This window comes from Carcharodon carcharias, chromosome 3 (assembly GCF_017639515.1).
Source record: "Carcharodon carcharias isolate sCarCar2 chromosome 3, sCarCar2.pri, whole genome shotgun sequence".
Lineage (NCBI taxonomy): Eukaryota > Metazoa > Chordata > Chondrichthyes > Lamniformes > Lamnidae > Carcharodon > Carcharodon carcharias.
The window spans coordinates 203,572,084-203,594,584 of NC_054469.1; the positions used below are offsets into that span (position 1 = coordinate 203,572,084).

Below are 22,501 nucleotides of genomic sequence, written 5' to 3' on the forward strand. Positions count from 1 at the left end.
TTTTGTTAGGGCTCCCTGATGCCACACTCAGCCAAATGTTGCCTCAATGTCAAGGATTCCCCCTTTCATTTCACCTCCGAAGTTCAGCTCTGTGCAAGTTTGAACCAAGGCTGTAATGAAGCCAGGAGCTGAGTGACCCTGGTGGAACCCAAACTGAGCATCAGTGAGCAGGTTATTGCTAATCATGTGCCGCTTGACAGCACTGTTGATAACCCCTTCCATTGCTTTACTGGTGATGGAGAGTAGACTGATGGGGCATTACTTGGCTGGGTTTGATTTGTCCTGCTTTTTGTGTACAGGGCATAACTGGGCAATTTTCCACATTGCTGGGTAGATGCCAATGTTGTAGCTGAACTAGAACATCTTGGCTAGGTGTGTGGCACGTCCTGGAGCACAGGTCTTCAGTACTATTGCCGGAATATTGTCAGGTCCCATTGCCTTTTCAGTATCCAGTGCCTTCAGCCATTTCTTGATATCACATGGATTGAACCAAATTGGCTGAAGACCGGCACCTTTGATGCTGGGGACCTCCGGGGGTGGCCGAGATGGATCATCCATTCAGCAATCCTGGCTGAAAATTGTTGTAAATGCTTCAGCCTTATCTTTTGCACTAGTGTGGATATTGAGGATGGGGATATTTAGAACCATAGAAAAGTTACAGCACAGAAGAAGACCATTCGGCCCATCTTGTCCATGCCAGCCCGAGGACACTCAGGTGCCCTTTCTAATCCTACCTTCCTGCACCCAGCCCATAGCCCTGCAGCTTACAGCATTTAAGGTGCTGATCCAGGTACTTTTTAAAAGGGTTTAGAGTTTCTGCCTCTACCACCAACTTGAGCAGCGAATTTCAGACACCCACTACCCCCTGCGTAAAAAAGTTCTTCCTCAAGTCCCCCCTACATCTTCTGCCACTTATCTTGAATCTATGTCTCCTGGTTCTAGAATTCTCCACCAAGGGAAACAATTTTATCCTATCCACTCTATCTATTCCCTTCATAATTTTGCACATCTCAATCAAGTCACCTCTCAGCCTTCTTTGTTGTAAGGAAAATAACCCCAACCTATCCAATCTCTCTTCGTAGCTACACTTTTCTAACCCTGGCAACATTCTTGTAAACCTCCTCTGCACTCTCTCCAGAGCTATTATGTTCTTCCTGTAATGTGGTGACCAGACAATACTCCAGTTGTGGCCTCACCAGTGTTTTATACAATTCCAACATATATCTTTACTTTTATATTCTATACCTCTGCCATTGAAGGAGACCATTCCAGATGCCTTCTTTACAGCCTTGTCTACTTGAACTGCTGCTTTCAGGGATCTGTGTACTTGTACGCCAAGATCTCTCACTTCATCTACCCCTCTTAGTATATTCCCATTTATTGTGTAATCCCTGTAACAGTTTGACTTCTCTAAATATATGACTTCACACTTCTCTATGTTAAAATCCATCTGCCATTTTACCGCCCACTCCACCAACCCATCTATATCTTTATGGAGATTATGGCTATCCTCTACACTATCCACTACTTGGCCAATCTTTGTGTCATCTGCAAATTTCCCAATCGTGGCCCCCACGTTCATGTCCAAATTGTTAATATATAACACAAACAGCAAGGGTCCCAACACCGAGCCCCGTGGAACACCACTTGAGACAACTTTCCATTCGCAAGGGCATACATTGACCATTATCCTTTGTTTCCTCTTACAAAGTCAACCTTTTATCCAGTTTACCACATTACCCTGAATCCCATGGGCTTTTACTTTCCTGACCAATCTGCCATGTGGGACCTTGTCAAATGCCTTGCTAAAATCCATGTACACAACATCCACTGCACTACCTTCATCAACCCTTCTTGTCACTTCCTCAAAGAATTCAATCAAATTTGTGAGGCGAGACCTTCCTTTAACAAATCCATGCTGACCATCCCTGACTAGTCCATGCCTTTCCACATGACAGTTAATCCTATCTCTCAGGATTGATTCTACTAATTTGCTCACCAACAATGTAAGACTAACTGGCCTATAATTGTTTGGCATTTCCTTTGATCCCTTTTTAAACAATGGAACTACGTTTGCATTTCTCCAGTCCTCTGGTACTTCCCCTGTATCTAGTGAAGATTGGAAAATCATCCTCAGAGCATCTGCTATCTCCTCCCTGACTCCCTTCAGCAGCCTCGGAAACAATCCATCTGGCCCTGGTGACTTATCAACTTTCAAGGATTTCAACCCTTCAAGTACATCCTCTCTCTTTATGACTATCCCATCCAATATCTCGTAGTGTTCCTCCTGGACTACTATATCTACATCCTCCCTTTCCTTTGTAAACACAGAGACAAAATATTCATTCAAAACCCTTCCCACAGCCTCTGCATCTACACACAAATTTCCATCTTCATCTCTGATAGGTCCCACTTTTTCCTTAACTAACCTTTTAGCATTAATGTATTGGTAAAACCCTTAACTAACCTTTTAGCATTAATGTATTGGTATTTATGGAGGCTCCTCCTTTAGTGAGTTATTAAATTGTCCACCACCATGCATGACTGGATCTAGCAGGACTGCAGAGCTTAGATCTGATCTGTTGGTTGTGGAATCGCTTAGCTCTATCTATCACTTGCTGCTTATGCTGTTTGACAAATGGTCCTGTGTTATAGCTTCACCAGGTTGACACTTCATTTTTAGGTATGCCTGGTGTTGCTCCTGGCATGCTCTCCTGCACTCTTCACTGATCCAGTGTTAATCCCCTTGTTTTGTGTTAATGGTAGAGTGGAGGATATGAGGGCCATAAGGTTACAGATTGTGGTTAAGTACAATTCTGCTGCTGTTGATGGTCCACAGCACCTCATGGATGCCAAGTCTTGAGTTGCTAGACCTGTTCAAAATCTGTCCCCTTTAGCATGGTGTTATTGCTACACAGCATGATGGAGAGTATCTTCAATGTTCATGGGACTTCATCTCTGGAAGGATTATGCAGTGGTCACTCCTACCGATACTGTCATGGACAGATGTACCTGCAGCAGGCAGGTTGGTATGGATGAGGTTGGGTATGTTTTTCCCTCTTGTTGGTTCCCTCACCAGCTACTGCGGACCCTATCTAGCAGCTATGTCCTTTAGGACTCGGCCAGCTCAGTCTGTAGTAGTGCTACCGAGCCAATCTTGGTGATGGACATTGAAGTCCCCCACCAGAGTACGTTCTGTGTTCTTGCCACCCTCAGTGGTTCCTCCAAGTGGTGTTCAACATGGAGGAATACTGATTCATCAGCTGAGGGGGGAATGATAGGTGGTAACTTGCAGGATGTTTCCTTGCCTATGACCCGATGCCATGAGGTCTGGAGTCAATGTTAAGGACTCCCAGGGCAACTCCCTCCTGTCTGTATACCACTGTGCTGCCATCTATGCTGGGTCTGTCCTGCCTTTGGGACAGGATATACCCAGGTATGATGATGGTGGTATGTGGAACATTATCTGTAAGATATGATTCCGTGAATATGACTATGTCAGGCTGCTGCTTGACTCGTCTTCAGACAGCTCTCCCAATTTTAGTACTAGCTCCCAGATATTAGTAAGCAGGACTTTGCAGAGCTGACAGAGCTGAGCTTGCCATTATCGTTTCCTGTGCCTAGTTTGATGCCTGGTGGTCCGTCCAGTTTCATTCCTTATTGATTTGTTTTTGCGGTTTGGTACAATTGAATGGCTTGCTAGGTCATTTCAGAGGGAATTTAAGAATCAACTGCATTGCTATGGGTCTGAAGTCACATGTAGGCCAGACCAGGTAAGATTTCCTTCCCTCAAGGATATTAGTGAACCAGATGGGTTTTTATGACAATTGACAATGGTTTCAAGGCAGCAAATTTGGAAAAAGTATTCCCCTAAATTTTTTCATATATATATGGCATTGTTGGTAAGGCCAGCACTTGTTGCCTGTCTCTAATTGCCCTCGAGAATATGGTGGCGATTCACCTTCTTGAACCACTGCAGTCCATCTGATACGACTTTCCTGAGGCGATTTGGTATGGTTTTAGTAGCTAAGTTATTTCAGAAGGTAGTTAAGAGTCAACCACATTGCTGTAGGTCTAGAGTCACATGTAGGCCAAACCTGGTAAGGACAGCATATTTCCTTTCCCAAATGACCAGATAGGTTTTTACAACAATCAATGATAATTTCATGCTCACCATTTCTGAAACCACTAGCTTCAACAACAAGATTTATTAATTAATTGAATTTAAATGCATGTTCCCAGAGCATTAAGCCTGGGCCTCCGGATTACAAGTCCAATGACATTACCACAATTTCATGGTCTCCCCCTAAATGTTGTAACATGTATAACATGACAGTATAGAAAATCTAACACAGCATTTCGCAAATATTACTGAACAGATTTGCTGCTGTCACTTTCACTAAAAAAAGCCTGGTGTGCGTCAACACGGTCTACAGTGGAGTTAACAACATTGCGAACCCTCCAAAAGTCTTTGAACAAAGTTTGTTATTCTACATTGACATGGGAAGATTAACTTGATGCAAATAATTTGAAAATTTAGTAACAAATGCAAACAAACATATTTTTGTTTTAATTTCCTACAGCCTGCAGTAAACTGGAAGTGGCAGACATGATTTTCGTAGTCGATGGATCAAGTAGTATATTTCCTTCAGACTTTGAAAAAGTAAAAAAATTTATAGAAATCTTAGTCAACAAAACTGAGGTTGGTAAAACCAGAGTCCAATATGGCGTAATAAAGTTTAGCACATATGTAACTTTGGAATTCCAGCTTGATCAATATGATGACAAAGCAGAACTACTGAATGCTGTTAATAGGATTCAGCAGATTGGTGGTGATACAAATATAGGCGCAGCACTGAAGTTTACAATTGACTACTTTAATAGCTCAAAAGGGGGCCGACCTGGAGAACGACAATACCTTATCGTGATTACAGATGGAGCAGCAAGCGACCATTTTCCTGAAGCTGCCAAAGCCATCAGAGATAAAAACATTAACATTTTAGCCATTGGTATTATCAATGCTAATAATGATGAGCTTACAGAGATTGCAGGATCCATAGATAATGTTTATCATGTTGACAGCTTTGATGCACTAAAGGACTTGGAAAAAATGATTTCATTTGAAGTGTGCAGTCCAATTGATGGTAAGTTAAAATGTTTTCAAAATACTTTGTAAACTAGCAGAATGATTCTACAGTAGAAGAAACTTTACAAGTATGTGGTGGTGGTGGGAGCCTTGCACATTGGCAATGAATTTTGGAATATCATGGGTGCTTTTCTGGATATAAAATTTTCCATTGTGTATTGCCACAGGCAGTAAGGTTAACCCCATCAGGGCAGACTCAGAAAATTAGGCTCAACTGGTCCAGTGTCACTGGTTAGGCTTATTACTGCTTTTCTTTCCTCTTCTCCTGAAGATGGTGATATTTGTTGAGCTCCTTTTAATGCCGGAAGCCTGCTGTACTTCAGCCAAGCAGCCACTCCTCACCTGTGGGCTTGGCAAAGTATTTGACTCTCAAAGTCATCACAGCTGAGCCACATGCTGTTCTCAGCCATAGTCAAACCATTCACACTTCCCAGGGATCAGTTAGGATTTTGATAGCATCTCTACCCCCTTCTCTAGCTGGAGGTACTGAATCAATTGAAACACCTTCCCCCCCAATTTAGCTGAGATAACTCAGTAGAACCAGGAACTTTTCTGATCAAAGACCCAGTGTAACTCTGCACAGAGCATCTTCCCCATCATTTCAGATAATGAAGAATAGGAAAGCCTTTCATAACTCTATTCAAAACAATATTCCAATCTGTTGAGCTATTGAAGGGCCCTTACCCAATAAAAATAGAATTTAAATTTTGAAGTTTTCAATTGACCTAGCCTTTGAAATAAGAAAGTTCCAGATTTTCACTGACATTTGTGTGAACAAGTTCTTTCTTACATCACCCTGAACAGCCTAACTCTAACTTTAAGATTATGTCCCTTGTTCAGGACTCATCCACAAGCAGAAATAGTTTCTCTCTATATATGCAATCAAACACATTAATTGGATCAACTCATAATCTTCTGCACTGAAGGGAAGACAAGCTGCCTCTTAATGTAATGCTTCTAACCCCTCTATCATTGTGATGAATCGACACTGCATGTCCTTCAAAGCCAATATATTCTGCTTGAGGTACAGTGCCCAGAATTGAATATCTTCTGTGAAGGGAAAAGTTACATTAGTGCTTCAGGTCCTATATCAGTGTGTGAATGAGCAATCCTTAATCAAACAAGATAATAAAGTAGGAGGGAAAAACAATATGTAAATGTCAAGAGTCCATAAATGAATATAACAAAGAACCAGTTGGTGAATTTAAATGTATATTATTTGCATCGGTAAATCAAGTTATTTATTTTTTTGTGATAGAAATCTCCATACTTATTGCTTGACTTTTAGATGTTCCTTTCTGCTCTGTCTGTTTTGTCAGACCTATGAAAGGAACTCAATTAACTTCCAGTTTTTAGTGTACACCTGAAGCATTAACTTGTCTTTTTTGTTTTCAGATGTTGTGTATTTATCATTGTGTATTGTTATTTAAGATTGCCAGCATTTTCCTTTTCTTTTCATTTCTACTTGCCTTTTCCTGATTATTTAATGTTGACTACTTTTTTCAACAGAATGCAAGAGAATTGAAGTCGCAGACATTGTATTTGTTTTGGATGGGTCAGACGGCATAAACACAGCTCAGTTTAATAGTATGAAGGATTTTATGATGGCAATGGTGAACCGTTCTGAAGTTGACAGGGATAATGTTCGATTTGGCGCCATTGTGTATGGAAACAATGCACAGACGATATTCCAGCTTGATCATTTCACGAGCAAAGCTGAAATCAGAGATGCAGTTTTAGGGCTACGGAAGGAGACGCGTGGATCTAGGAACACAGTAAAGGCTCTGGAACATGCAAACAAACTCCTAACTGCAGAACATGGTGGTCGACCGCAAAGCAAATCCAATGTGCCACAGATGGTTATTTTCATTACTAATGGACCAGTCACTGATTCAAGTGACATACCATCCATAGCTAATACCTTCAAAACCAATAATGTTGAAGTTTATGCCATTGGTGTAAAAGGTGCCAACAAACAACAACTTATGGCGATTACAGGATCAGAGGCTGCTTACTATGCTGCTGAGGATTTTAATTATTTGAACACTTTATCCAAGATAATCTCCAGCTGGCTGTGTAAAGAAACTAGGCCAGGTGGGTAGTTGTTTTTCAGAGGAAATTATAATGAAAGTATATCTGTCAAGGAACCATGGAACATAATCCATATTTCAGGTTAAGGTGCTAAAAGCTCAATGTAAATTGAATTTTAAATGGAAATTAAGTTGACACACAGAATCTGTGAAACTTTTGTTTGAGAAAATACTCAAAAGTACTGAATAATCTTTGGTAGAAATCATTTTGCTGAAAGGAAGCTCAAAGTGGAATGATTTTATGACAGGTTAGCTAGATTACAATCATTGTGATAGTACTGCACAAAGATTTTAAAAAAAACAAGGTTCCTTTATTCCACCAGCATCAAAACTACATAAACGCTCCAAGGAAAGCTTAACTTCAAGAAACTAGCTATTTATAGAGAATATCCACAGCATTGCTCCATTTCTCTGCCTTATTTGTGGCCTCAGCTCCTCAATGCAATGAATCACCAGACCTAATCTGCTGCTCCAGCTCCTGGATACAGTCTGACTCTCTCTCTTTCTCTCTCGCTATCCATGAGTCTCCAGGGGTGCTGCCAATCAGTCTGACTAGGTCTCCAATTTTGCCATCCCTATTCATGGCCTTGGCACCTCACCAGCCTACAACTCATGAATCCTAGACTTATCCTTGCTGTCTTCTCCCTTACCTCATGGCATTTGTCTCCGCTCCTCAGCTTGTCAAAGAACATTGCGCCATACAGGAAGGGGCCCACAGAGGCTCACCAGTTCTCCCGATCGGTGCTTCCCCCACTATAGCCACCTGCTGCCGAAGGCAACATACATTACTATGGGCAGAGTTTTTCATCCCACAGGCGGGCGCACGCCTGACCCGATTGGGAGTAAAATAGTACGCGATGACATTGGGCAGGCATCCTGATGTCATCATGCACTCGCATGTTATTTCACTTGGTGGGCGTGTGCGGCTGCCAGAGCGCCACTCAGCATTAATTAAGAGGCCACTTAATGCCCTTAATAATCCAATTGACTGTGATTTTCCCTTGCCTGGGCAATTTTATGCTTGTCACATGGTCAGCCAGCTGATATTTTCACAAACCTCATCTAAGGGAGGGATAAAATGAATCAGCAGCATTGCCAGTGTGAGTAGTGAACAGTTTTGGAGATAGTTTGCGGCTGGTTCCTTATTGGTAGCTTCATCTCTGTTCGGGCCTTCATTCTTAACATTTCCAGGGTTCATTTCAGGACTCATTGCTGTCTGCAAGGCCTCCAGAGGATTCAGGCTGTGTGGACCCTTCCAGGTATCAGACAGTCTTCCCTTACCCGGGTAATGGGTTTCTGTGTGGTCTCTGCTGGAGGCACTTCCTCTGAGGAGGAAGAGAGAGGCAGAGTGGGGAGGAGGCCAGGTGTCCATGTACAGCTTCCAGGGGAGGAGAGGCGCAGGCACAAGGGACATTGGGCCAGCAGGAAGCCCAAGGCGGAAGGGTCCACAGAAGACACCACTATCCAGCCAGGGTTTACAGTTGGCGATGCAGCTACCTCAATATGTCTGAGGTGCAATGTCGAAGGAGGCTCCACCTCGAGAGAGAGACTGTGACCTCCATTTGTCAGAATGGACCTGCGATATGCTCCGACTATGTGGGTGGACACCCCATACCAGTAGCTCTGAAGGTCACAGTGGCCCTCAACTTCTATGCCTCCGGCTCTTTCCAGGACTCAGTGGGGGGTCTTTGTGGAGTCTCCCAATCAGCTGTCCATAGTTGCATCAAGCTGGTGACAGAAGCTATTTTCAGGTGGGTACTGACCTTTATTCTTTGTCATACTGACGATGCCAGACAGGCTGAGTGAGCCAGTAGCTGTGCAGTGATTGCTGGGCTGCCATCTAGGCTGCCATCAACTGCACACATGTGGCCATCCAGGCGCCAGCCCTGTGCCTTCATCAATAGGAAGGGCTTCCACTCCGTGAACGTGCAGGCAGTGTGTGACCACAGGATGCAGATTCTACAAGTCTGTGCAAGGTACCCAGGCAGCTCCCAAGACAGGTACAACCTGAGACACTCCCAGGTGCCGAGGCTCTTCAGTGTTCCAGCCCAACTGGATGGATGGCTGCTGGGTGACAAGGGCTATCTGTTGAAGAGGTGGCTCACGATGCCTCTCTGCCACCCAAGAACAGAGACAGAGAAGCATTACAGTATAAGACATGCCTCCACAAGGGCTGTGGCAGAGAGGACCATAGGTCTTCTCAAGATGCACTTCCGATGCCTGGACCATTCAGGGGGTGAACTACAATAGCCTCCAGAGTGGGTGTCACTGATCATGGTTGCATGCTGCGTTCTCCACAATCTGGCATTGACAAGGGGGGACCCACTGAAGGAAGGGAATCTTGATGCAGCTGCACAGGCCACAGAGGATGATAGTGAGGAGAATGCTGAGTCCAAAGATGATCATTGTGAGGAGAATGCTGAGGGCATGGAGCCAGACCTCAGTAACCTTCAGGGAAGAAGGGATGCTAAGGATGCCTTGATCAGCGCTCCTTCAGCTAGGCTACCAGATCAGCTTCAAACACATGCCAGGGCTGCTTCCTCCATCCCGGATGTCTGGAAGGACCCTTTCATTTGAACACAAAGAATACTCAGTGCCTGTGCAATAAAATTCAGAGCTACGTACATCCAGCATTACATACTGGTGTTCCCCACACCAATAAAATAAAAAGGTGAAGCATACTCAGGCCATGATAACAAAAACAAAATTTATCTCCCTGTGACAGTTCCAAACAATTTACATAAATGTTTCTGGCCTTCAGTCCCAGACCAGCATAGATAAAGTAAACAGAAATGAACATAAAATCACTCTTGACCTGTCCCTCTTGTTTCATGGTGCCTTTAACTTACGTTTGTGATTGCTACATCTAGGTGCTCCCCCCTCGCTGGCACCAGCATTGGAGACAGCCTCCTGACCACATCATGGCTGCTCACCTGGGCTGCCATCTCCTCCCATGCCCTCTTGGTGAGGTGCAGTGGCCTCCTCCTCCCACCTCTGGGGACAGGGATGTCCCTCCTAGCAGCCATCTCCTCCAGGAGGACGGTGAAGCACTCCTGAGAAAAGCGGGAGGCTTAGTACCCACCCAACCTGCCCTCCTGCCAGGCTTTTGCAGCTGCACTCGAGTCCACCGTTGGAACGGCATACAGAAATCCTTCCCTGGCAGCCTTCCTGGGGCTGCCTGGGCTGTTTTTAAACTGACGGCCGGGTCGCCAATGGACCTGGCAACCAACAGGCTCCTGACCCCAGCTTGGCCCTTTCCTGCCAGTGCAGAGCCGCACTTCATGGTGGGGCAGGTCTTAATTGGCCTGCCAGCATGAAATCGGGGTTGGAGCCCGATTGTGGGTAGCGGTCAGTTTTGTGGCTGCTCCCGGGCCCACCCACTGCACCCGCTCCACAAGGGGAAAATCCTGCCCAATATGTGGATAGCATAGAAGAGCTGGAACAGTTTCAGAATTTATTTATAATGGACCTGAAAATAATTTAAAAGCAAATACTGTGGAGTCTGGGAATCTGAATTAAAAACAAAGTAATGGAAATACTCAGTGGGCGGAATTTAATATAAATAGCAGGGCATGCTGTTTGGAGAGCCAGTGAGAGCCCCACCTTGTCTCTTCTCGAGAAGGCCCACTGCATTAAGTGTCAATCAGGCACTTAACTGGGAAGCTGTGGGCCTTATTCGGGATCAAGAACCCCGGGGCAGGAAGTGTTGTCTGCCGAGAGCTTCAGGTCAATCAGAAGCTAGGAGCTCTTCATCATTCAGCAGTGCCACTGTCGAAGGGATGGTTGCTACTGGTAATACACGCACCTGAGGTCCAGGTTTCCTGAGGGACCCAGGCCAGGCCACAGATGAACAACGGCAGGAAGGGGGATCTCAGGGTGGAGTTCATTGGGTTGGGGTGGTTCGCAGAAAGGTCAGGGGGTGGCTCTCAGCAAGCCCTGCCCCTTCCTGAGCCTGGGTCCCTTCTGAGTGCCTTTGAGTGAGGGGATCTTCCCCCACTACCTGCTGGGTTAATGCCAGTTTCAGTGCCCAATTAAGCAATTAAGATCCTTAAATTGGCAGAGGGGCAGGAAGGCCATCCACAAGCCTTCCTGGAATAGCTTAACTGGGGCAGAGACGGGAAGGCAGTGGGATCCATGCCCATTACCCTCCTGCTTGATTAAATGCCACAGCACTGCCACCAAACCTGTCTCAGGAGGGCATTGAATTCCAGTCAGCAGGTCTGGCAGCATCTGCGGGGAGTTAAGCAGAGCTAATGGTCAGCATTTTACCAGGAAATTTTGACTGAGTTTGAAGAAAGGTGGGTGGGAGAAGGGGTGCCTGTAAAATGGGAGATGACTGCATTTGGCCTGAAATCAAGTGTCTTGATGTCACTTCCAAAATTTACCAGTGGCGGGAACCATGGAGTGCCATCTTTGGACAGTGAGGCGGTGGAACACCAATTAAGGTACTTGAAAGACCAATTAACTCCAATTTTACAACATATTTCTAATTTTATTGATAGTGCACGGTGCTCCTGCCTGCTGAAGTGAGGCAGCAACGAACCGGGGGATAAGTGCTGGCTTTCCCTGGAAGCCAATGAGAGAGCCAGTGTGCAGTGGCAGGAAATGTGGTCCACAGAGGGCACTGCCAGACTTGAGCAGAAGGAGGGAAGAAGTTGTCAGGACTGTGGGGGCTTGCTATGAGGGTCACATAGGCACAGTGATACTGGTTCCCTGCAAAAGACTCAGGGTTTGGGGGGTGGCCGGGTTGTGGGGGTGGTGGTGGGGGGGCGGTGGTGGGGGTGGAGGGGGGGTGGGGGGTGGTGGGTGTGGTGGGGGTGGTTGGGGGGTTCACCCTGGTAGAAGGCCTAGGAATCATTTGGCGTGTGCAATGCTGTTACAATGCCAGTACTGCAATTTTCAAACTCCAGCCTACATCCTGTGCCAACTTTGCACAGCTGAACATGAAGTTCAACAAATGAAGGGGACTTATTTTGTGCTAGTTATAATGAACTGCTCACTGGGTGGTTGCTGGATCATTTCTTCTGGCTGCTGGTGCAAATGTATGCAATTTGGGCCCTTTTGGATACTTTACTAAAGTTTTTAATATTCAACATGGAGCGGCTAGGCTAGTGTTGATTTATTTCTGTTGATTTTAAAGCTTGTGCTGAAAGAAGTTGTTTTCAGTCACAGGTGTCCTGGTGTGCCTTCCTCTGGGAAATGAGCATGATTTTGAGAATGCAGAACAAGACAGGTTGTTAGGAGTAGGAATTATAGAGAGGAAGGAGGGGGAGAAGAGTTCTCAATCGGAGGCCTAATCCACCAAGGGTCTTCAGGCAGCAATTCAATTTCAGTGAGAAACAATGCTTGAGTCAGCTTCACTTTTCAAAAGAGGTTGTGATTGAAATTTTCCAACTGCTACAGCCACAGCTCCAACTTCAGAGCAGGACATTTACTATGGCTGTCAAGTTGACCATGGCCTGAATCTTTCACTCGTCAGGCAAGCACGATTGGCGAGCCTGGGAGAGGATGGGAAATGAGTCCCTGACCGGGATCAGCCCCTGACTGCAATTTTACGCTGGCTGGCCAATTAATGGTCAACAAGCGTGAAACGCGCCATGAGAAAGGCTCAGCACTGCCTGTGGGGGCAGGAAGAGGGCGGGCGCCGACGTCACCACGGGTGCAGGTGAGCGCTTCCGGTGAGCTCCCTGAAGGCAGACAGATGCCTCAGGAAGCTGCAGACCTCCACATAATAAACAAAACAACAAAAATGCTGCAAAATACGTCATGCAGCACAATCAAGCTCCTGAAAGCATACCTCATAAAAAACCAGTCCCCAGATACCTCCTTATTTTATTTCTCTATGGTGATTTCATCCCCTGGATCAAGATTTAAGCAAAAATGTAAAGGCTGCCTGGCTGATTGGCCCATCCACCAATCGTAAAAGTGGATGGGCTGTGATAAAATCACTTTCAATTGCCTCCATAATGGGCTTAATTGCCCACTTAATTGTTGCTTCTGACTGCCACACACCCACCGAGTAAGATATCGTGTGAGTGCACGGTGACGTTAGGATACTCACCTCACTTTATTTTGCGCGATTTCGCATGCATTCGAGACGGGCATGCGCCCACTCGATCATTGTATAATTCTGGCCATGGTTCTTCTATGTGTCGGGTTCCTTCCACATTGCTGCTGCAAGTTTGGTACAAGGAACAACTCGCAGTTAGCAGTAACCTATTCCATAAGAGTTTGGCGAGAGAGTTTGGCATATTGAAAATGTCCCTGGACTAGTAATCTAATGCTCTGGGCTACAGATGTTATGATCCCAGTTGCAATTACCTCGGGACAAGCCTGGTCCCAGGGTGGAACCCAGCTTGATAGATCCTAACTTTTATTTGTTTGTTTAGATAATGGAGAGTAGCTACTGAACAGATTAACAGGAGTCGATTGATGTACTTTTTAACTAAAGAATAAAACATTTATTAAACAAGAAAAGATTAACTATATTGCAATGCTCCTTCACCCACAATGATACCTTTACAGATATATATATAGTTTTGTAACGATAACACAAGTTACAAAAGCTATCTTATACTTCAGTGTTCACAGTAAGTACACAGTCTATGTAAACCTATGGTTACCTGTGGTCAGGCACACCATACTCTGAAACCAAGTGACAGATGCCACCTCAACCAGATGCTATGGATCTCTCAACTTCCCCCAGATGCTTGTCACACCATGAGCCAACTGGTCGCACTGCACTCCGGCTTTCACATGAGGGTTTCCAATCTCCATTCTCCAAGACCTCGCCTTGGAATCCTCTCCCAAACTGACAGTTTCTCCCAGATGCCTTCCATAAGGGTTCACTTCCAGGGTTTCAAACTTTCCTTCCAATGTTCCTTTCCCCTGGGTCACCACATGCATTCAAGCTATCTTCCACACACTCTCTTTGACCGACTCAGCTATCAACAGTACCACTGCTTCACATGCCCATAGCAAAGAGTTACAGACCTTTAGTTGCCTCTTTGAACTTTCTTGCCTCTTGCAAGCTGTTCTTACTTTAAATCTGTTTCTGCAGCTTTCGTCTCTTTAAATCTGAAGCTTGGAGCCTTTCTCTCTGACCCTCATTCTTAACTTTACTAAACAGAGCCTTTTCCAGGTTCCTGACCTTCCTTAGACTAGAAGGTCTTCTTGGGACTTTCTCTTGTTCCACTCTCTTAGATTTAGGGGTCTTTTCTTTAGCTTGGGACTGGCTACCTGTCCCCTTTTGCTCCAGTCTCTCTGGCAGCTACTTTCAAAACCTGCTGAACTCCAACAACTTCCAAAACAAACTGCTGTTTCTAGCTTTTCTCTGTCTGTCTGGGGAAGGGACATGCCTCTTTGGACCCCTGTTGCTAGGCAACAGCCCAATTCCTCTACTTTTGCTTGTCTAACCTAGCTGCAACAGTCATAGAAAACCTCATTAGAAATGCAGGCACCTTCTTATCGTGAAACTAAAACTCAATTTGACCTTTCTTAACACAGATACAGAAATACAAATCAAACTTAAACTTTAAAGCTAAAACTCATCCCTAACAATGACAAATACAAATATAACTCACTTAAACTATGTCTATTTCCTAACACAGGTTCAAACCCCACCAAGGAAGCTGGCAGAATTTAAATTCAACTAATAAATCTGGAAATATAAAGCTAGTCTCAGTAATGGTGACCATGAAACTATTATCGATTGTTATAAAAACCCATTTGGTTCACTAATGCCTTTTAGGGAAAGAAATCTGCTGTCCTTACCTGGCCTGGGCTACTTGTGGCTCCAGATCCACAGCAATGTGATTGACTCTTAACTGTCCTCTTAAATGGCCAAGCAAATCACTCAATGCAAGGGCGGTTAGGGCTGAGCAACAAATGCAGGCCTTGCCAGTGATACCCAATTCCTATGAAAGAATAAAGAAGAAAAAAAGAAATGTTACGTAGGGAAGAATTTTCGGGTTGGCGAGCAGGGGTGGAGCCCGCTCGCCGGTGTGTAAAATAATGCGCGGTGACATCGGGCATGCATCCCAATGTCGACGTGCGTCATTTAGATTTACAGTTCGGCGGGCACGCAGCCGACTTGGCTGCACACCTGCCAAACCGTCAAAGGCCTATTAAGGCCATTAAGAAAGTAATTAATGTTGCTAAGAATGCTGCCCATCCAACCTTAAGGTTGGCGGGCAGGCGAAGAGCTCAGGCGGCCTTCATATTTTTCAGGAAACCTCATCCACGGGCAAAGTGATGTACTGTGCAATTCCCAGTACAGGATACCGAAGGGTCCCATAACTTTACACATAATTTAAAAGACAAAATTTTCCAACATCCTGCAGCAAACCCAGCAGCTGTGCTCTAACGTGCACCAGACTGTTCAGGTTTGCTGAAATCAATGTTTAAAATGCATACTGGCCACACTGGCCCATTAACAAGCTCCAAGCGGTAATTGGCAGTGAGTGGATTCCCTGTTCTTTCACTCCTGCCAGCCCTTTGAAAATTTCAAACTTCCCGTAGGCATCAGGATTCCAAGATGACCTCTGGGACCGCAATTTTCAAATCACACCCGCAACAGGTGCAATCCCACAGCCTTTTGAAAATCCAGCTCCCAAACTCAGTTTTACTCAATTCCTTAAAATTCAAAAGATCTCCGATTCTCCACCAAATTTGTGGAGATTCATGACTATGTTTGCATCCTATACTAAATAGAAATTTCTGAATGTTTGAGATATTAAGCGGGATTTACTGTATACATGCTTTAACGTTTTTGCTTTATATTTGCAGATGGTTTTTCGATCACATCATCTTGCTTTGCTCTAAATGATCTGTGACTTTATTTTGTGCAGAATGTAAACTTAAGAAAGCAGACATTGTTTTCCTTATGGATGGCTCGAAAATAGTAACAAGCAACGAATTCCAGTTGATGAAGGAAGGCTTGATAGATTTTGTCAAGTTGTTTAATGTTGGTCCAGATCACTTCCAGTTTGCTTTGGTCCAGTATGGTGCAACTCAACGTTATGAATTCAACTTGACTCAGTCTGGTTCACAGGATATGCTAAGAAAAAACATTGATCGTATCACCAAGTTGGGTGGAGGAGCTGCCACCGGGGCAGCACTGAAATTTGTGAATGGACTCTTTCAGCAATTAGAGGGAAGCCGAAGAAATGAACAAGTGCCCCAATACCTTTTAGTGATTACAAGTGGGTCATCTGTTGACAATGTGGTTCCAGCAGCTGCTGAGTTGAGGAAACAGGATATTGAAATATTTGCATTGGGTATTAAACACATAAAAAGTCGTGAACTCCTGCAAATCACTGGATCGGCAATGAGAAAACTTTTTATTAAAGATATTAAAGATTTAAGCAAAGTTAAAAGAAGAATTGTTCGTGGCATTTGCACTCCTTCTGTTCCAAAAGGTAAGTGAGCTTCATCTTCTAAAAGATTGTGCTTGGCTTTCTGTACCATAACCCAAATCACTGACAATTGTTGAACTAAATCATAAATCAAGCCATATATTGGCTTAGTTTTTTTTGTCTCTTCACTTTTTTTTTGGCAGATTGAGGCAGAAGGAGCCTCTAATGGACCTTTTCCCCATCTTATTTCCTGGGCGTTGCCTGTGTCAGTGATGAATGTCCTATTCATATGTGAGTGAGTGACCATTAGTGACATGCATAAGATGGAAAAATGTCAGTGAAAATATATCCAAGAATCTGGGCCTCGAGACCTTAAATAAAAGGACAGTCAGGATCTGCCCTTGTGCTCAGAGTTCTGCCTTGAACAGTCCCCAGGAAAATATTCAATTTTTAAAAAAACTACTTTACCATTTCATCGGCAGCTTATGGGCTGCCTACACCCTCAGGCTTCAACAAGCATCCAATTTCAGGGGCAGTTTCCAGGCAGAATCTGGTAAGCATACCCCCAATAAATAACTGGGGCTGCAAAACAGATATGCCACAATCAGAGAATCTAAGTTTTTGTGTTTTAATTTAGAAAACTAAGTGATCCCTTATTAAGTATTTTCAAAAACTTAATCAATATTCATGCTTTTAACTTCCCTTGCTAGTAATGATGTTTCATTCTTCTTATGTTAAGTTACTATCTGGTGTAGATGTATAGGTTGATTAAATGATCTGAAGCATGGTGGTAACCAAATGTTTCCCATAATTAAAGGAACAGCCGATTGGGAGCAGTAAAGCAACACATGTTTCTTCCTTTCTCCAAGTTGGTTTCCCTGTTCCACCCACCATCCTCAGCTGAAGTGGTGACCTGCTACCAGACCTCTAACAATGGGGTAGGTGGCCCACGTGAGGAGTGCTCAGTTTCCATATGGTCCCTAGGCTCTACTGTATTGTTGGAGTGGTATGTTGAGACCCAGCACACTTCAATAACTCACTCCATTCCATTAATTTTTATTGCTTGCTTTTAGTAATTTAATATGGGAACTTGTTTTAATTATTTCTTATCCAGCAGAGAGTTCTGAAAGATCAGGAGGCAAAGCAATTTATTTCTATTTCTTAAATAGCATTTTTCATGAAATTATTACAATATTTGAAAGCGGTCCAGTGTATTAGAATAGCAACCTGTTCCCAAAAGCTTAACTCAAACCTGCATTGCCTAATGTAGTAGTTTGCAATTTAGGCTAAAAGTCCCTGATTCCAGCCCTGATGTGTGTTGTGATAACTGGCCTCACCTTTGGCAGTGATAAAGCCACTACAATTGGCATTGGCACCTGATCGAGGGAGAGGAGAATAAGTCAGGATTTCATGCTTTTGATTGCTATCTTGTTGGAAAGTGTGAGTGTTGACCTTGAGTGAGGGCAGGATAATTCAGCTGTGATTCCCTTCAGAATCAAAGAATTGCAGACCCTTTATGCCTCTGATTGCCACTTAGGTTGAGGTTGGAATGTTTGTTGAGAATTGAACAGTGTTCAGTTCCATTCACAATTAATCAGATAATGAAGCAGTCTGTACATGCATGCAACAAGCGCTGGACAACTTTCAGGTTTGGCTGATATGTGACAAGTAACTTTAAAAAAAAAAAATTGGGGTATGTGGGTGTGCTACTGGTAAGGCTGGCACTTATTGCCCTTTCCTAATTACCTTTGAGCAGGTGGTGGTAAACCACTTTCTTGAACTGCTGCAGATGCCACACAAGTGCCAGGCAAAGATAATCTTGAACAAAAAAGTCTAACCACCTCCCTTTGACATTCAATGACATGACTATTTTTGAATCCTCCACTCTCAATATCCAGCGACATAAATATTGTGGCTACAAGAGCAGATCAGAGGCTGGGTATTCTGCAGCAAATGGCACACCACCTGAGTCCCCAAAACCTTCCATCATGTACAGGCACACGTCAGCAGTGTGGTGGAATATTCCCTCCTTGATGAAAATGCAGTTCCAATGACACTCAAGATGCTCAATGCCATCCAAGACAAGGCTTAACTGTCACCCCATCCACTACCTTAAACATTAACTAACTCCACCAGTGGCAGCAATGCGTACCATCTACAAGATGCACTGCAACAACTCAGCAGGGCTTCTTTAACACCTCCAAACCTTCACCTTCAACCATGGAGAAGAACAAAGGCAGTAGATAGATGGCAACACCAAGTTACCCTCCAAGCATTGCACAGCATCCCGATTTGGACAGATATTGCCATTACTTCAATGTTGCTAGGTCAAAATCCTGGAACTTATCTACTTAACAGAAATGCGGGTGTGCCTTCACCATACGAGCTGCTGCAGTTCAAGAAGGCAAACCACCACTGTTGAATATCTGACCAGCTCCCCACCACCTGACCTCCCTTGACTATCTCCATCCCTGAACACCTTCCTCCCTCTCCCCTTCCGACCACCTGATCCCCCACCACCCATCCTACCCCCTCACCCAATTACATTACACACTTACCTTCTCTCCCAACTTGTGAAGCTGGCTGGGACATTTCAATTAGTGCCATAAAAAGGGTGTGTGTCTTTGTTTCCTCTGAAGCTCCTATTTACACTGTTGGACTCCAGGAAAAGCTATGCTCCATCTTTCTAAGCAGGCCTGGATTGGAGGTCCAGGCAGAAAATGTGGAGCTCCAGTTTAAGGTAAGAAAATAGAGGTGGAGTGGCTATCCGAAGGTGATTGTCACTCCATGGAAGATTTGGCCCCATGTTTTCATGGTTATGTTGCCCTCTTAAACTGAGCCCCATTACTCAAGTGACCAGGCTAACGTATTCCAGACCATCACATGACTGAGAGGGGTTCACATATTCCATAATCCTGTTGAGTGGAGATACCTTAGGCCTAAAGCCAGTCACACAATGGATATTTTATAATCCCATATTCAGTGAAACTCATCATGCACTGATCTCACAGGCTGTCCAGAACACTGAGGTACTCCACTACTGTGGCATTGGGTCTATAAAGGGCCCATGGGTGGTGGACTGAGGGGCATACGTTGGTACAGAAGATATGAGGGGCCACAGGGATGGGTAGAGGGGCATAGCTTGACATGGAGGGTATGAGGACCCAGGGGGGTGGGTAGGGGGGCATGAAGTAGCATGATTTGGCATGGAAGGGGCATGGGAAGTGTATGGGAGTGAGGGGGTGTGATGATTGAGGGTTGTTTTTGTTTTTTCTTTACAGCTGGGACAAAATCCCAGAGCACCAAGGTGGGCCTTTTGAATAGCCCTCCTCGGCACCTAGCAGCCCCAGTGGCTGCATCCATACCATTTCCGGGGTGGGCCTGACTCCCATTAACATCTACCCCCCCACCCTGGGAATGAAAATCTGGAAAGATTTGGGCATTTTTACCGAGTTGGGAGCAAAAATTCAGACCTATATCTTTTCCACTATTTGGTGTCCCATAGGTTACTCCCAGTAGTGTAATAGTACCACTCTTGTTTCTTTACTCTCACCAGTAGTTTCGGTCTTTGAACCCTCTAAGACATCATCTTTCTCCAGTGCCGGAATATGCTCCTTAATCAATGCTGCCACCCCTCCTCCTTTCTTTTCCTATTGTTTTTGAACTGAAATTGGGCTGAAATTTTAAATCCCCGTGGGGTCAGAATCAGAGGCAGGTGGGTCTGAAATTTCCCGCCGCTAGCCATTTGGTGTCACAATTCCAATGCCAAGCCATTTTTGACATGGCTGTGTCAGGTTTGGAATAGACACCCACCCATATGTAGTGAGAGGCCAACTGAGGTGAGGTGAGGGGCTTTTAAAGATTCCTTTATCAAGCTGACTGGAATTTCCAAGTCGGCATGTGGGCTATGCACAGTGGCCGTGCTTAATCTCATGAGGGACACCCATGCCACATCCATCCTGGCTGCAAGGCCACAGCTATGACCACTGCCCGTCCCATGGAGGGGTATTCCCTTCATAAGCCAGGCAGCTGTGGCCTTTTTATTTTTAAAAAAAACTAACTTGTCATCAGAGGGTTGCTCCATGTTGAGGAGATCCTCTCTGTCTCTGTCTCTCTCTCTCTCTTCACCTGCACGGGAAACTCCCACCTCAGCTGGTGGAGCTGACAGTGTGGGGGTCTCTCATTGGTTTCAGGAGCCCATCCACCATCCTTAATTAGATGACGGGCCTGCTTCTTGGCCATTAGTTGGCCTGAAAATAACTCTGGGTAGCTCATACAGTGCGGTCTTGGTACCCAGAAATATTCTGGATGTGGGGGTCTTGACCCCAAAACAAAAATCTGGCTCCTTGTGTCCAGGATATTTAGTACCAAGTACTGTTCTTTTTTGAGTCCTGTGTCCACTATCACCACTATGTCATATTCCCCATTTGCGTCTGCAGCTCACCAACCTTATTTACCACACTTCATGTGCTTACATACATGCACTGTAAACCTGAATTAGCTCTTACTGTATTCCCTCTTAGCCTAATCCCATGTAGTACCTTACTTTTTCTTACTCTAGTGCTATAATGCTAGTACTGTGTCTCTCCCAATCCTTTGAGCATCGTGTTTCTCCTTTCTATTCCCAAAATTCTCTCCACCAGTATTAGCAAACTGACACTATAATTTCTGATTTTCTTAGTTCTTTCTTTCACTTTGCAAAAAAAATGTTTTGAAAGCAAGCTATTTACTTTGACATTCATTGCACAAAACGTATAAAAGCTCTGACTTTGGGTTGTTCATATTTTAGATGATCCAGTGTGTACGATAGACATTGCTGTGGGATTTGATTTCTCAAGAAGGACCGGATCAGAGAACATATTTGCGAGCCAACAAAAGCTGCAGGCAAAACTTCATCCAATATTACAGAAAATTGTTTCCATACAAAACATCAGCTGTATTTCTGCTGCCCAGCTAAATATCAGAGTGGGTTACCATGTAAGAAGCAGCACTGGCCAATCTATCTTTGAAACTGAATTTGAAGGATACAACCCAGAAATTTTAGATAAACTGTTGGCAATTCAATCAAATGCCAAAATTAATCTGAATGCTGATAATTTAAAATCATTTCTTGGCGTATTCAGTGCGTCAAAAGCAAGTTCAAAGGTAAGGACATTTTTAACCCTATGTGCAACGCTTTCAAACCTATTAATCTTAAATCATTTGAGAATATTGTCTTTTAAAAGTCATGGATGAGCCACATCTGGCTGTTTGAACACACTGTAATGGTTTGGGTTTTGAATGTATTGCCTGTGACCTGGCAATTTTCTTCACGATGTAGCAATCAAGCTACATTCAGATGGCTTCCTTGACTGATTCAATTTCCAAATGCATTTTGCACTGCTCTGTTCTAAAAACTAGTGGGCCAAGGTTCAGTGTAATGTCTCTGTGAACTTAACTGATCTCAGCTGAGCGATAGTCAGACACTGTAATTATCCTGAATACCTCTGGCCTAAGGTTGCCCATGTTGTTGATTATCTATTGATTCTTGAAGGAAAATCCATATATTGTGGCTTATAGATTAGAGGTGCATGTTTGCCATCCATGGCTTTACTCTCCCCAGTCTATAACTGTTCAAGCTATGATCCATAGATATCTATGATACTTGATATCTTATGAATCCTGGGTGTTTGGCCCATAAGTCCAAGTGAGTTACTTGTGGGATAACTTCTCACATACTCTTGTTTTTGTGCTTGTTCTTTCCTTGGTATGGGAAAATTATCAATCAGGTGATGTATTTGTGTATATATGGCAGCAGTTAAGTGCCTTCGGGACAAGGACAGAAAATGCTGGGGAAACTCAGCAGATCTAGCAGCATTTGTGGAGAGAGAAACAGAGTTAACGCTTCGAGTCCATATGACCCTTCTTCA

The 22,501-nt window shown here is 44.2% G+C and overlaps 1 protein-coding gene across 1 annotated transcript in view; it reads left to right on the forward strand.

Moving 5' to 3' along the window:
• LOC121276073 (collagen alpha-6(VI) chain-like) overlaps positions 1–22,501 on the forward strand; it is a 229,249-nt gene that overhangs the window by 29,144 nt on the left and 177,604 nt on the right. The window contains exons 5-9 of the mRNA XM_041184013.1: positions 4,410–4,480; positions 4,584–5,144; positions 6,656–7,240; positions 16,086–16,655; positions 21,382–21,737. Coding sequence (XP_041039947.1) covers positions 4,410–4,480; positions 4,584–5,144; positions 6,656–7,240; positions 16,086–16,655; positions 21,382–21,737 — 2,143 coding nt within the window. The remainder of the gene's footprint in view (positions 1–4,409; positions 4,481–4,583; positions 5,145–6,655; positions 7,241–16,085; positions 16,656–21,381; positions 21,738–22,501) is intronic.